The following is a 14,747-nucleotide window of genomic DNA, read 5'->3' on the forward strand; positions in this document are numbered from 1 at the left end:
ATCAGACAGAATATGAGATGACAGAAAAACATTCTGTCACCTTAGACTCAAATTTACCTGCAACTGCTCGGATCAGAGATCATCTCAGACACTTTTCCGAAAAACATATTCACGAATCCAGATTACGGGACTCTGGAAACTATTGTGCGTTTTATGCAGTATATAGACAGAGAAATGTAAAGTTATTCAAGCACTGGACTGCAGTTTCAGACAAGACATAACAATAAAAACTGCAAATAATGTGGCTACGGTATTATTGTAGAGAAACAAATATAGGTCTGCCATCATTATATCTTCTTGTTCTCAACCCTAAACCTGCTCCATTTTGTAAGGCATTTAAAAAAAATGTCTTCTCAAGATCATTAAAAAACAAACAAACAAAAGTCATATAAAAGTCTAACTTCTGAACTTTGGGCATCGTTAAAGAAACACACAGTGCATGCACATCGCCCTGGAGATTAGCTTTCCTCGTAGTAGCTGACCACAGACAATTTTAAGTGCTTCATTAGTGAGCGAGTGCATCCCATCGCATCGATCATTACTCTGACAAATGCAACTCAATCCACTATTGCAATCGAGTGTGGCAAACAAAACGAAACAAAAGATACACATTTGAAGGCAATGTGATGCTCGTGCAGTGGGACCGGAGCCAAAGCATCAGTTAGAAACGTTACACTCTGTGGGGAGCGAGCAAATCAAGTCAATTCAACACCTGAAACCTCGTTCTGTATTTCTGTTTGTGGTCCTGTCGTCCTCCCTGATTGTCTAAAAAAAGACAGCATACTAGAAGGTGGAATTCCTCCTCTCATTCTAGTAGTTTGCACAGTAGATGCATGTTAACGCTATGTTATTATGAAATAAAGAGTGTGAGGTTGCTGGATATGTTTTGTGGGATGTACAAATGCCTCATTTTTAGAGCCCTGCCCTCAGGAGGTAACCAACTTTGAAATACTATAAAAGTGAAAAACACAAAAATTACAACACCATGTATGTACTTCTGCGAGTCCCCAACCTGTACCTGTTTAGTATCTCAACAGCCGTCCCTGCTTCTGGTTCAGCCTTGTGCATTTTTAAATACATAGGGGAGAAAAATACTGATTTGTTTGGAATACCAACAAGGATCAGAGAAATGTCTTTGTATTCATCAGCCATGATGCTGCTGAGTCTTCCTCTTCACACAGAGGAGGAGTCCTGTCCTTCATCAGCCTTCAGTCCATGGAAATGAAGACAGGCTAAATAAGAGGTCCAATAAAAAGACTGGTGTTATATATTCCTTGTACAGAGTGCTGGTCCAGCTGAAGGCAGTTCCTCCTTAAGAATTTGACCCAGACACAGTATGTTGGCGTCAGGAGTCTGTGCAATGTGTCCCTGTGGCCAGCAGGGGGCAGCTAGTGAGGTCACTGAGATCAACCTCAGTTCACCAGCAGGACGTCTTCATATGTCGTTGTTCTGTGGGGAAATCAAAGAAAGATGATGAATTTTCAAAAGTTATATATTCTTATTTAGAGTCACACAATTGTGGCAAATTAGAAAATGAGAAAAATTATGAAACAGGATGAAAATGAGAAAAAATTCTGATGTTCCCTCCACCTCAAACTATTATTAAAATTATGGGGTAATGTAAAACCCAGTGAATATGTATATATACATTTTTACATTTTAAAAAATTTAAAATTTCAAACTTAAAACTACATGTCTAGAAACAAGGCAGGTGTTGTCATCTGACACAACCAGGTAGCTCACATAATGTCTATTATAGCGTCTTTCCTCTGATGCTTGTGACTGTATTCAATTGGTCCTGCTGCAGAAATGTTTAGATCCAATTAGATTTAAAATAATTATTATTCAGGCTGCGTGGACCAATCATCTGTTGTGTCTCTGACGTGAGCCGTCTCCTCCTCACCTGTCGCAGCAGCAGAAGAAGGAGCACGGCGAGGTTTCCAGACCCCTGAACTTCCCAGAGCTCGGTGCGTCCATACACTCTGCTATGAAAGCCTGTAGGTCCGTGATGTGGATGGGTTCATGGGTTTGGTGCTGTGGGAATTGATGAGAATACGTTATTATTTAAACCTTAGGGGCTTCTTTAAAAAAAAAAATCCTCTCAAGCACCTATGGGACAAAAATGTCCACTCCATGAAACTGCGATATAACACTACATTTATTAATATTATTTTTCACTTTCATTTACTTATTTTAACATCAGTTTTGGTCATTAATACCAAATATTCAATATTCATATTCATTTCCTACCTTAATGGTCTCGTAGGCTCCTGTGATGAGAGCAATGAACAGCGAAAGCACCATGTAGATGAAGAGCGAGATGAAGGTGTACAGGTAAACTTGGCTGAACAGCCACACCAGAGTGCTGCTCTCCTGCATCCCTGCGAACGTCACAAACATGTCGTCCCCGTTGATAAGGGAGAACAGGCATTCCGACACCATGGACAGGGAGCGGAACTGAGGGACAGAAAACAGACAGCGCCAATAAACCTCTGAAAACATTAGGAAATGACAAACTGAAATGTGCTAACATTGCTCTAAACTGAAGAAATCTCATTTCAGCAATTTGTTGCAAATAATACTCCAACTCAGCAATTCTACAGTGTGACAAAGACATGGTCTTGGTCCGGACTTTCAGGTGTGAAATAACTGAAATAAAAGATTTTAATACAGTACAAATCATGTGAGACAAATTACCGTGCAGAAGTTGTGTGAAATAAGGTAAAGCCAATATGATTTTAAGAGGAATATGCATGTTTAAAGAAAATAAAAAAGGCTGTTATTGCTTTTGCTATGCCGCAAAAGCATAGCTGAACCTGTAAAATATGGTTTTATGTATGTCTGAATCTTACAAATCATGATACATTTAAATTTAATTTAAATCTTTAAAGACAGGTGATGAGCATTATTTGAGGTAAGCAAAGAGCTAAATGTGAATAGAAATGATACTTTAACATTCAACTCTGAAGAGGTTTTACTTCACCAAATAATAACATCACTGAGAGAGTTTCCGTGTTATTCACCTTGACATGGTACGGTCCCAGGACGATCCAGCCACAGAAGCAGTAGCCCAGATAGATGACGGCCACACAGAGGCAGAACCGAATCACGTTGGGCAACGCAACTCGAAGTGTGATGATCAGAATCTAAAGTTACAGTGTGGGCGAGAGCAGGGACAATATATTAACTGAATATATTACAATACATCAAAAACATCATCAGAAATTAAATCAGCCGCAGCATGAGTTGATTTGCACCACATGTCCTGAGACTTACATTGTATTTCTGGAAGAACGTGAGGTAGCGAATGACTCCCACCCACACCAGGAGGGTGGAGGTCCCTAACAAGATGCCACAGAGGTCATAGGAGGACATATTCTGTCAGGAGGAAAGAGATGAGATCCATGACTTTATTTATATCATGGCCACCGAAAAAGAAATCAGCCTTTAAAGTGAATGCTCCTGTATTAAAATGTAGGTAAAGACAGCTACAGCTCAGCTACAGACTGGAGTCATATTTGTAAACACTAGCAAAATTCATAAAAATAAGGATGAATAGCTGCTCTCACTTATTTAAACCTGTAGCCTCTCATATTTACTAATGGTAGGAAGAGGAATCTGGGTTAAATGGACTTCAACAGAGGAGCTAAATAACGTTATTTAGTCACAATGAGAGCATTTCCTCAGCAAAGGAAATGTGACTCAGTGAGTCTTTGTCAGAGGAGAGAGGCAGCCAGTATATACAATTATTTGTATTTACAATCCCTCCAGTTCAATGTGTAAACTCACAACAAAATACTTTTAAAAATATGATTGTGTTATAAATCCTTTGATTTGACAAGACGTTGATGCATCTAATATTCCAATATATATTGAACTAAATCATAAACACTAGTTAAACATTATGATGATTCAGACCTTTGCTGAAGGACATTTTCTCTACCTGCACCTCTGAATTTGGACCGAATACCCCCGGTGTACTGGTTTGCAGGACATACCTTAGCCTCAATACCAACTTTGATGACACTCCCAGTGATGGTGAGGATGTCACTGATGATGAGGAGGATGTACCAGCCGTTAATGAACTCCAGCCGGTCTGCCCAGCCCACTTTACGATCCAGAGTCTCTTTAAAGAACTGCACAAACTCCTGGAAAACACACAGAGACGGTCAGAGGAATGAACCAAACCTGAAGAGCGAGGGATACATGCAGGGTAGGAGGTTTATTGACTGTACATTCATAAACATTAACTCCACGCATCAATTTGAAAATGACAAATCCTCGGTCTGCTAAAGGCCAGCATCCTCACCATCCAAAGCATGAATCTGCTTGGCCTGGGTTGATTTGACGCTCTCTTATTCAGAACTGTCATTCTGTTGTATGTTTTCCTCTCTTGTGACTGTAACAGACTTTCCTCACCTGCTGCAGCGTGATGCCTCGCAGTATGGAGCGTCCGCAGAGAAGCAGTGACACCATGCACACCAGAGCCACCACGATGTCAAAAGCTACACGAGAGTAGTTCGAAGCTGGTGTTTTAAGGGGAAGGAGGAGAAAAACAAACAGAACTGTTAGTGGTCTTTCACCTCAAAATGGGGATGGTGCTGTACACCTCCATTGTCAAGTACTTCTGTATAAATAACTTAATGAATAGAAACTTCCTGTTGGTTGAGTAACTGTAACCTTTAACATCCTCATGATCCTCAACACAGTTTCAAACATTGACTGTACAAATATGGTGAAGCCAGAGCATCTTCGATACTACTACTTGCAGACTCTGGCTCCAAATGCGCGAAATGACGTGGAGACATGTCGTGCATCTTTATATACAGACTATGGCTTGAAACCGGTTTCTTCCCCTTGTACATTACTGCTGACATATTTCTATGACTTCTATGAGTCTCATGTCACATGCTGCTCTCTCCTCTGTCAGAGTCCCAACCCTCCTGTCAACTGGTGTCTCACCTTGTCCAGACACGCTCGGGTCTTTACACTCCTTAATCAATGCCTGATTTTCTAACCGGATCTTCACCTTGCCGCTGTGCGCCTTGTTGTCCAGAACAATCTGGAAGAGTGAGGAGACAACACATCAGTTCATTTCCCATGAAGCTGTACATATATTCTAGAAAATGAATGAATGTATAATCGAACAGAATGTGAAACAATTTGATTTGTTTAAGTAGTCAGATATATTGATGCTAATTGTCACTGACACAGAATCCTTCAGTTAAGATAAATTGGATCAGTGTTGAAGAAACCGCGATGTCTATACTAAACAATGTATAAAATGTAGTCCCTTTACTCTGTCAGTAGTTAACATAATAACTAGCACATGACCATATGGCCAAAGAAGTGACTCTCTATCGCAAAACCAAGGTCTTCAATAGAAAACTCTTACTCAGTCCCAATATATCAAATAGAATAAAATAATACACTCAAAATATTGTAACATAGCGAAGGTCAGGGCTGTCTTCTCACAACCCCTTCAAATAAATGCAGAAGGCAAGAATATATACTTTAAATATCCGTGTACTGTAAAAAATTAGATATCGTAAGACAATGCCCTTCACGGTGCTTGAACGAGGCTGCCTCTCAAATCAACCTGTAATCCATCAGCTTCGGATCAAGCCTTCGTAGGATTTGTTCTCACCATTATGTAAAAGGTGTAGCAGTCTGGGATCTCGTTGTTGATGATGGTCTGTATATTGATTGCCTTCAACTGGAACTCTATTGTGACATTAACGAGCCTTGAAAAAGAGAAAACAGACATTAAATAAATCATTTTATTTTAGTTCAGCTAAAATGAGAATATAAGTTTGAAGATACTAACACATTTTAAATTTCACAACTGGTAAAAGTCCCTTTCATTCAATTTTACCAAGTGCATTAGAAAATTAAAGACCCTCATGAACAGTATTGCTGTGTATTACAAGAGTGTAAGAGGTTGCTCAATAAGTAGGCATACCATTATTGTACCAGTGTTAAATGCAATGTAATGTATTTGTATTGGTTAATTCATTGAAGAAGGTTTTCAATTCCATATGTGGGTTTTATTCATAACTTGAAATATGCAGATAATAAAAGACTGTTTACGCGTTCAACAGGGAGATTTGTATGTTTCAGACACAGAGGCAGATTACTGATGTTATTGATTGATGTTATGCAGCAAACTATGCATACCTCTGTGTGTGTTTCTGTAAGTAAACCTGTGCAAGTGTCCCTGTACAGATGCTTGAATGTGCGTGTGCAGCAGAGATAAGTGACGTGTTGAATGTCATCATCCATTACTACAGAGATAATCTCAGCGGCGGAGGCCAAACAAGGAGAAGCCGAAGTCATGCAAACAATGAAGCCTTACTTGTGGAACTTGAGCGTAAAGTTCTTGTAGCTTCTGCTGAGCGAAGACGGAGGCACGGACAGAGGGTTCACACCTACACAGTCTGCAGAGGATAAAGAACAGGCAGAGAAGCGTCCTGCTGAGGTAATACTGGCTAGTGCTGAAGTTACAATCAGAGACAGGGAAAACATCTGAATTTCTGGTCTCTGGCAATTTCCAGTTTGCACACAGAGAAGACAAAATAAAAACATTATGAAATCTTGTCAGCAATATTAGACGTAACAGATCAGACAGAAATACAATGTGGCATAAGTTGGAGAAAGATTTAAACGTGATGTTATTTCCACTGCTGAACTCGCTTCCTCTTAGTTTGTTAATATCTGACTCAAACACATTATGAGGAAGTAAGAAACTCTGAGGGTATGCAACAACATTCATGACTGGAACTGTTTGACATTTTAAACTTCATATTAAAAACACATGCACAAACGCTGCCGGTGCACATGAACTCTCACATAAATGCTGTAACAAAGCTCATACTCATACATGCATATTATCATACACATCTCCTTTGTTGTGTATCTGCTACAGCTCCCACCACTTATCACAGAATCAACAGCTTGTCATGGACAAAGACAGTTCACACATTAGCACAACACGGAGGCGAGAGCTGAGAGCTTCGAAACCCTGACCAATGCTAATCATGTGGCACAGTGTAGTTCATGTACCTGTGGAGATGTGTGGGTCTATAATAAAGGTGTCGTTGGCTGGGTCGATGCTTCCCTTCTTGTAGTACTGCTGGCAGAGGGAGAGCGCGCTGCCATTCACGCCAACATCGTACACGTATGCGTAGCGTCCCACTGTGGTCTCTGGTAAGGCCAGATACTGGAGGGACGAGGAGAGGAGAGTAATGAAGAAGAAAATCCTGTGGCTTCATGAATCTGCCTCATAAACACATAGAGTTGAGATGAAAAAGGACTTGAGGAAATATAACATAAAGAAGTGAACTTTCTGGTGAGAAGCTGAGATGAACTGCTAGTTCCATCGAATGCAGCAGCTCATTCAGAATGCAGCAGCTCGACTGGTCTTCAACCTACCTAAGTTCACTAATACCACACCCCTACTCCGCTCCCTTCACTGGTTACCAGTGGCTGCCCGTATCCACTTCAAGACACTAGTACTTGCGTACCGTGCTGCGAACAGATCGGGCCCAGCCTACATCCAGGAAATGGTTAAACCTTACACACCAGCCCGTCCACTCCGCTGTGCATTGGACAATCGCCCTGCTGCTCCCTCACTGCATGTGGTTTTATAAGGAAACATTTGGGCCTTGGTGAAGGTAAGGGCTCTACTGAGTGACTCTCTAGTTTCAAACTGAGAAATAAAAGTTGGAGCAGTGTTAATAAGTAGTTTCATATATTTAAGCAGCTTTCCATCTGTCTCAAGGCTTACCTGCTCCACGGCATAGAAGATGTGCTCATAGACATCGCTCTGCGTGTAAGCCGCAAAGGAGTCATCTGAGGACTCATCGTAGTCTTTGAGGAAGAGGTGCTTGAAGGTCATCGTGTTCTCCTCCTTGAAGGTCGCCACCACCTGGTTACTGAGGCCAAATAGCACCAACTGCAGTGAAAAGGGGGGGGGGGGGGACAAAGGGAGAGAGGCAAGACTGAGATATGTCACTTGGAGGACACAGGACAGAGGCAGCTGTGGCTCAGGAGTTAGAGCGGGCTGTCCTCTAACCAGAAATTTGGCAGTTCAATCCCTGTGTCCCCCATTCTGTGTGCCAAAGTGTCCTTGGGCAAGATACTGCACCCCAAATTGAACCCCTGACATCTGTGCCGGCAGTGTATGAATGAGGTGTATTAGAGAAAGTGCTGCACATAGATGCACTGTATGAATGTGTGTGTGAATGGGTGGATGGCAAAACTGTGCTATAAAGCACTTTGGACCGGTATACACTTTCACTAAATGTCTGGGATAACGTACCTGAGCTGTGACAATGATGATCTTGAGCAGCTGCAGGCCCAGCTTAAATGGCTTGCGGCCCTTGGCATGATATTTATCACAAGGACTCATGAAGAAGTATTTCAGCTTCCTGCGCAGGGCCTCCTCTCCCGGATCAGCCCCGATCCAATGACCTGCACTCGCCGCGGGGAACTGATGGTTGTTGCCATGACTGTTGCTCTGGTGCTCATGCTCGCCGCTGCTGTCCGTGGAGCCGTAGTGCTTCACCGAGCAGGACCGGCTTTTTTGCTCTGTAGGGGAAAAAAACGAGAGAATGTTTAATTTCTCAGTCGAGCTCATGAAACTTTTGATCTGTGAAGAAAGTACTGAATAAATGTATGATTACGATTTTTTAATCAGGTAAGTTTGGTTTTACTTCGTTATTTGCTGCTATAGAACAGAGTATATATATATATATATATATATATATATATAGGTTGAGACACTCAGGTTGAGACACTCATGTTCCCCACTGGATGATTCTTTGCCATCCCTTTGGCTTTTCATCTTTACACCAAGTCATAATTTAATTTAGCTCAATGATAAAGTTCATGATCAAAGAAGCGTATCAGCATTGTCAAAATAGAATAAAGTGATGAAACAAAAGACAAGAAGAAAGATTCCAAGAGACTACAGTTGTGACTATAACAACTGGCTCAGCATGAACTGAACTGAGTTTCCAAAGTGCTGAGCAGGAGTTGAGTCATTTCCTGAAAAACTTGACTCCACTCAACACCTCCTTCTCACTTCCAGCACCACATGTGCCAGAGTCTGAAGAGTCTGTCTTCAGCTTTCACTGTTTCACCTCAGTCTGACATCATCTCTTTGTCTCTCACTGTGTATGGCTTTACTTCTCTTTGACCCCTCTGGCACTTTGAGCATGTGCTCAACTCAGCTAAACATGTGATTTAACCCCTGTCACTCCAAAGCTAAAACTACAAGTGGGAATCAGTATGAAAAATGATCTGAAGTCAAGTTAAATTTTGAATGATAGGCATATGTATGTATTTCAACCAGTGGCAGTGAAAAGGAAAAAAATCTTTTTCCAAAGATCTGTTCTTATTTGGTCATTACCCCAGACGCTGAAGTGTTTCCTTATTGTGTTCTTGTGATTATTCAATGAGGAAGTGTGCCATTCCCGCACAAGTGACAATGATTGTCACAAGCCGGATTTTACTGAGTGAAACTCTGCACTGAGTCAATGACCCCACTTTGAGGGTATCGGTGTATGATGTATCCCATCACCAGCCTGTGATCGGATACAAAAACACACTATAACAACTATACTGGCAAGAGAACAAATAAGACTTTTGTGAATTATATTCAAAACTTTTTACATATCTTTTTGACAAAATTTGATTCAATTAAAAAAAGAGGACAATCTCTGGAGCCATTCTTTTGTTGTTTTTTTGCGGTGAATTCTTTGGACAATTTCCTTGCTGTATTCTCACATGGGCTCAGTCAGACATTCCCAGATGACCAGACTGGTCAATTTAACCTGGATTAAAATGTGTGACTAAGCTAACAGAGCGGGTGATTTATGGTTGGAAACAAAACAGGTCAGTGTGTCATGTCTCTGCAGGGATTGACCCTACCCAATAAGAAAACCACAAATCACAGGGTAGGCTATTCATCCTGTCACATGTTCTAGCTGGCTAGACCAGGAAGAACAAGGTCACTCAGTTTGCTCACTCACAATCAGCAAACAACTGAAAACCTGACATGGCTGATGATATTGGGCAGAGTTGAGGAACTTCTTTAAGTCTTACTATGTTGTCAAAGTCAGCATGGCATGTTCAGAGGAACCGCTGAGTCAGGATGACTCCAAACTCCAAACAAACTCAATAAGTCAGCAGAGCAAACCAACAGCTTAGCAGAGCTGTCCCATGGAAATGAGAAGTGAAACAGGAGGAACACTCCGCTGGCGTGCAGTATTAGTCAGCACCAACTGTAAACAGAGGAACCTTCTGCAGAAACACTACGGATTGGCACACTGGCAATCAAACAATAAAACAAATGGTGCTTGACAACTTTTCCTGTTTTTCAACATGGTGCAATACTTAGTCAATTTAGTTTGAGAGAGGACCAGTTCAGCAACTGTAACTAAAAGAGAGGAGTTCCTTATAGTTACATAAAAATCCACAACAAACATTTCTGATAACATTAGAGGAGTAATCAGTATTTTTTTGTTTGGAATCTTAACCTTCAAACTGTTTTACTCAAAACAGTTATCCAGTAATTCTGCTTCATGAGACAAGCTTATTATAGGGATGTGCAATGTGGCTAAAAATTACATCAAGATAAAAATGTTCTTAATAGTCTTAATAGTCAATTTTTCATTTATTTTAAATTTCAGATTCTTTAGATTCAAGTTATAACCTGAAAGTTTATGATAAAAAAAATTGTTTACCTGCACTAAACTGAATCCATATTTAAAAGAAATATGAACATGAACATCCCCACACACACACACACACACACACACACACACACACACACACACACACACACACACACACACACACACACACACACACACACACACACACACACACACACACACACACACACACACACACACACACACTACAGATGTGTAGTAGCTCTCTCTATGTTCAGACCACTTGGAGGATGTATGTGCAGTTGGTGCACTTGAAGAGTCACAACCAAGACTGGTGTTATACTTTCTGCCCCCGTGTCTATGCAAGGTCCGAGAGACACAAATGACATCATCAGCTGATTCTCATCATGTAGTAAAACACAAGCCTTAAGGTGATATGAATAACATCCAGTCAAACACTTGGCTTTGACAAAAATAGCCGAGAGCGACAGCATAGTAATTAACTCAGCTACGGCGGAGGCAGGTGAGGGGCCCTAGCTTTGACGGGGGTTGCGTGCGTTGGTGAGGAGAATGAAAACCAGCTAAAAGAATCCAACCACTTAACATTTCGTGTGGACAATAGCTGCAGAGACCAAGTGCACACATATCTCTGATCAGAGTGTGTCGAACGTCTCGGCAGATAGCAATCGGACAATCAAAAGTGGGTGCGAGCCGCCGTGTTTGACAGCGTCGCTCAAGCTTTATTAATCTCAGAAAATATCTGGCTCTTCCGGTTCACCACCACCTGTGGAGAGTTGGCGGAAATACCGATGTAGCAAACTCTCTGTTAAACAAAATCTTTACGATAAAGGGGAATCTGTCAACAACTTGATATCAGTGCCTGGATCTAGTCTGGCAGTCCACAGCAGAAGGCCACCCACAGACAGACAGTCCCAAGTCACAGTCATACCCGAGCTGCAGGAAACGTCTTGAACACAAAAAAGATTATATACCGATAAATACGTTCTAGGTTATTTGTAGGTAGGAGGTGATAATTTTCATGAACAGCACATTTATGGCAGCAAAGTGTTTAAGTAGAAAGTAGAAAGGGGCGTCCACTAACCAGAACTCAGTAGACTATACATCTGGCAAGGTCCAACTGTGCCCTTAAATGTAGCAACAAATTTCACACTCAACTGTTTGAAAATTGAAATAAAATGCCTCTTGCGATGTTAAAAAAAGTGACAAAAGATTCCTGGATCCACATCAAATTGTAATTGGTTCCTCACCCATACCAAGGTTCATGGAAATGTGTTCAGTTTTTTGGGTAATCTTGCTCACAAGCAAACAAACAAACAGACAACAAAGTTCAGGGGGACCTTGACTTTAAAATCTCTCTTGTAATACGAATGTTACAGAGGCCGTGAATGAACTTTCACGTTCAAGTCAAATCCCTCACAGGGACACAGTCAAAATTCATCTACACCACAATCGCAAACCTGCAAAACACTGCAGACGCAACCATGCGTAAGACGAGCTTATGAAAGAGCTGTTATTATGCATGACAGAGTCAGGGCCTGTGGATGCACTTCAGGAGATTTGTCGGCGGGTGGGGGCTGATTTTGGTGGAGCAGCCTCTTATGGGGAGAGAGGCTTAACAACAGTCTCATTTAGACCAACAATTCACACAACCACTGCGACCTCTGAAATGAGGGCAAGGACTTGGATGTAGTAATTAAGTTCTACAATAAAGAGTAAAGTTCCGTCAAATGATTCTGAAATTCCAAACACTTTGTCAGTCACTGAAAAATGCCCATCAAAAGGTCAAAGAAACCAGAATGCATCTTGAGAGAAACATTTGTTAGAGAAATCTAATCCATTTAAGTTATGACTGTGCAACCGGATCATAAAAAAACTTATATTGCATTTATTCTCTGTAAGTATTTGTTTTTGAATGGGTTAACCTGAGCCAGGCTATACAACAATGATAGCAATCATCACTTCCATGCAGGGTTAGAGTTGATAAGGTCCTGATGTATCACTTTCATTCATTCTAGCATCAATGCTTTCGCCACTGTGCGTTTCCGTTTTTTCTTTTTCTTTTTCTCAAATTGTCATTTACAGGACATAAACTACATTATTTTCATAATAATAAGTGTATGTTGCCCATCTTGCCTCTGTATGATTGCTGTCATTGCAATATATACATTACTGTCCATAATAAAATTCAACAATCAGTATCAGGAAGAGTAGACATGTCTGACTTGGCAGGCTGACATTAAGTCCTATGAGGAAGGATTTGTAGCAGTAAAGTATAATTTAATACCAATCTCTCACTGGTATTTAATAGTTTTACTCGGTTGACAATCAACAGGTCATGTCCTTATAACTTCTCTGTTTTTGTGTCTGTGTGAAGACTTGACTTGTGGAGAGGAAAGAAAAACACCCGGGATTTAAACATAGGAGTCATCACAGAGACAGAAGTGCTTCGTGATACTGAAGCTCACAAACACACTGAGGTGACAATAATGTCTCAGATGAGCAACAACAACAACACGATCAAACAACAACAACAACAACTGTGTCTAATGAGCAACACAACAGTGTCTTCTTGTGTCCAGGCGACAGCGTTAGCTAAAGTGAAATGTTGAAATGTGGTTTACCTGGTGAGTCCTGGAGTCCTGTCGTAGCCATGAAGTCCACTTTTTAAAAGACAGATAAATAAGTAGATCGCAGCTGGAGCTAAAATCAGCTGTTGTCACTGTGTGTGCGGTGAGTGTGTTCGAGAGCGTCACGGTGGAGCAGCGGCCTGTCCGCAGCGCTGTCACAGCCTGACTTCCGCCTGCGTCATGTGACTGACACCACGTGACCAGAGCAGCCAGCGATCACACCAGATTCACCAGAAGCCTGAAGCGACTCTGCTTTGTCCTCACAGTCCCATCTATAGGCAGGATATACACATTATTACACACTTACAGGTGTATATAAGTTCATTTTAATCTGTGTATTAATCTACAGAATTGGTCAGTAATTATAAACTCTTATAAGATGTATTTTACATTATTGAAACATTAATACTGCAGACTCCACGCATGAGTGTCCACATAAAGAGGAGTTTTACACAAATAGTGTAAAACTATTGAATAAAAAAAATAAAATATGAATAAACACTTATATCTATATCTATATCTATATATATATAAATATATATCATTATATATTTAAAAGAAGCAATAAACCATTTGTTAAATGATTGCTTAAAAAGTCTGAACGGTGGGACTTAAAGTGAAGTGATGCAACCAAACCAAACACCTGAATTTAGGAAGATCTTCTTAGCAACAGTTGAATCACATGAAAAAATAATGAAGAAAAAAAAGATCTTGATGTCGTTTTCACAGCTCATTGACTAATAACAAAACAGATGACAAACAGACATGAAGGAAATCTTCAGCCATGTGGCAAATATCTCTGAACTGAGCTTGTGCTAGAAATGCACATTTCAACACACCTCACACCATTTCAGTATTGTTCAGTGGTTCTCAATGTTTTGCACATCAAGGACCCCCAAACTGACCCAAATTAGATCACAGACCCCCATTTAACAAGACTTTTATTGCAGGATATATAATAGTTCAACATTCTGTCAGTGTGTTACTAATAGATGACATTATAGTGAAAATGAATGATTTCCCTTTTTGTCAGGGACACCACCTCCAGGACCCCGGACCCCACTTTGAGAACACCTGATACAGGGGATTTGTTACTCTGAGCTGAGTCTGAATATGCTTGGAGATGTGATTTTTTCGAACTATGTGCTTATACTATAAAAAAGGCCTTATTTTATGTACATTTAGACAATTTATTAATTTAGATTTCTTTATTCATTTGTTAACTTACCATTGCAGTTCGAAATATGTTTATACTATTTTATGTAATGCCAACTATTATTCCTATGGTTCTAAATAAAGTTATGAAAAACTGTCCGATGGTTCAAGCATGACCGCATTAAGCTGACAGTTTCAATATTTTTAGAGCATGACTCAAATGGATGTTTTGGGGCCAAGATGATATTAGGGAGTAAAAAAATTG

The 14,747-nt window shown here is 40.6% G+C and overlaps 1 protein-coding gene across 2 annotated transcripts; it reads right to left on the bottom strand.

Moving 5' to 3' along the window:
• Positions 1 to 385: 385 nt before the first annotated feature.
• mcoln1a (mucolipin 1a) lies at positions 386 to 13,521 on the bottom strand. Of its 2 annotated transcripts, XM_034586891.1 has the most exons (14): positions 13,322 to 13,521; positions 8,321 to 8,589; positions 7,787 to 7,954; positions 7,063 to 7,219; positions 6,356 to 6,437; positions 5,648 to 5,744; positions 4,963 to 5,062; positions 4,420 to 4,526; positions 3,999 to 4,148; positions 3,277 to 3,378; positions 3,024 to 3,146; positions 2,251 to 2,457; positions 1,904 to 2,034; positions 386 to 1,449 (listed from the first exon to the last, which is right to left on the bottom strand). In XM_034586891.1, exons 1-14 carry the CDS (start codon positions 13,350 to 13,352, stop codon positions 1,413 to 1,415), a joined length of 1,761 nt encoding a protein of 586 aa, XP_034442782.1. In that variant the 5' UTR covers positions 13,353 to 13,521; the 3' UTR covers positions 386 to 1,412. The 2 variants fall into 2 exon arrangements, with proteins under 2 accessions (XP_034442782.1, XP_034442791.1); XM_034586900.1 differs by lacking the exons at positions 386 to 1,449; positions 1,904 to 2,034; positions 2,251 to 2,457 and adding an exon at positions 2,541 to 2,926 and having other exon boundaries at positions 2,984 to 3,146; positions 13,322 to 13,494.
• Between the last annotated feature and the right edge of the window lie 1,226 nt (positions 13,522 to 14,747).

Source organism: Hippoglossus hippoglossus, chromosome 1, assembly GCF_009819705.1.
Source record: "Hippoglossus hippoglossus isolate fHipHip1 chromosome 1, fHipHip1.pri, whole genome shotgun sequence".
In the NCBI taxonomy this organism is placed as follows: domain Eukaryota; kingdom Metazoa; phylum Chordata; class Actinopteri; order Pleuronectiformes; family Pleuronectidae; genus Hippoglossus; species Hippoglossus hippoglossus.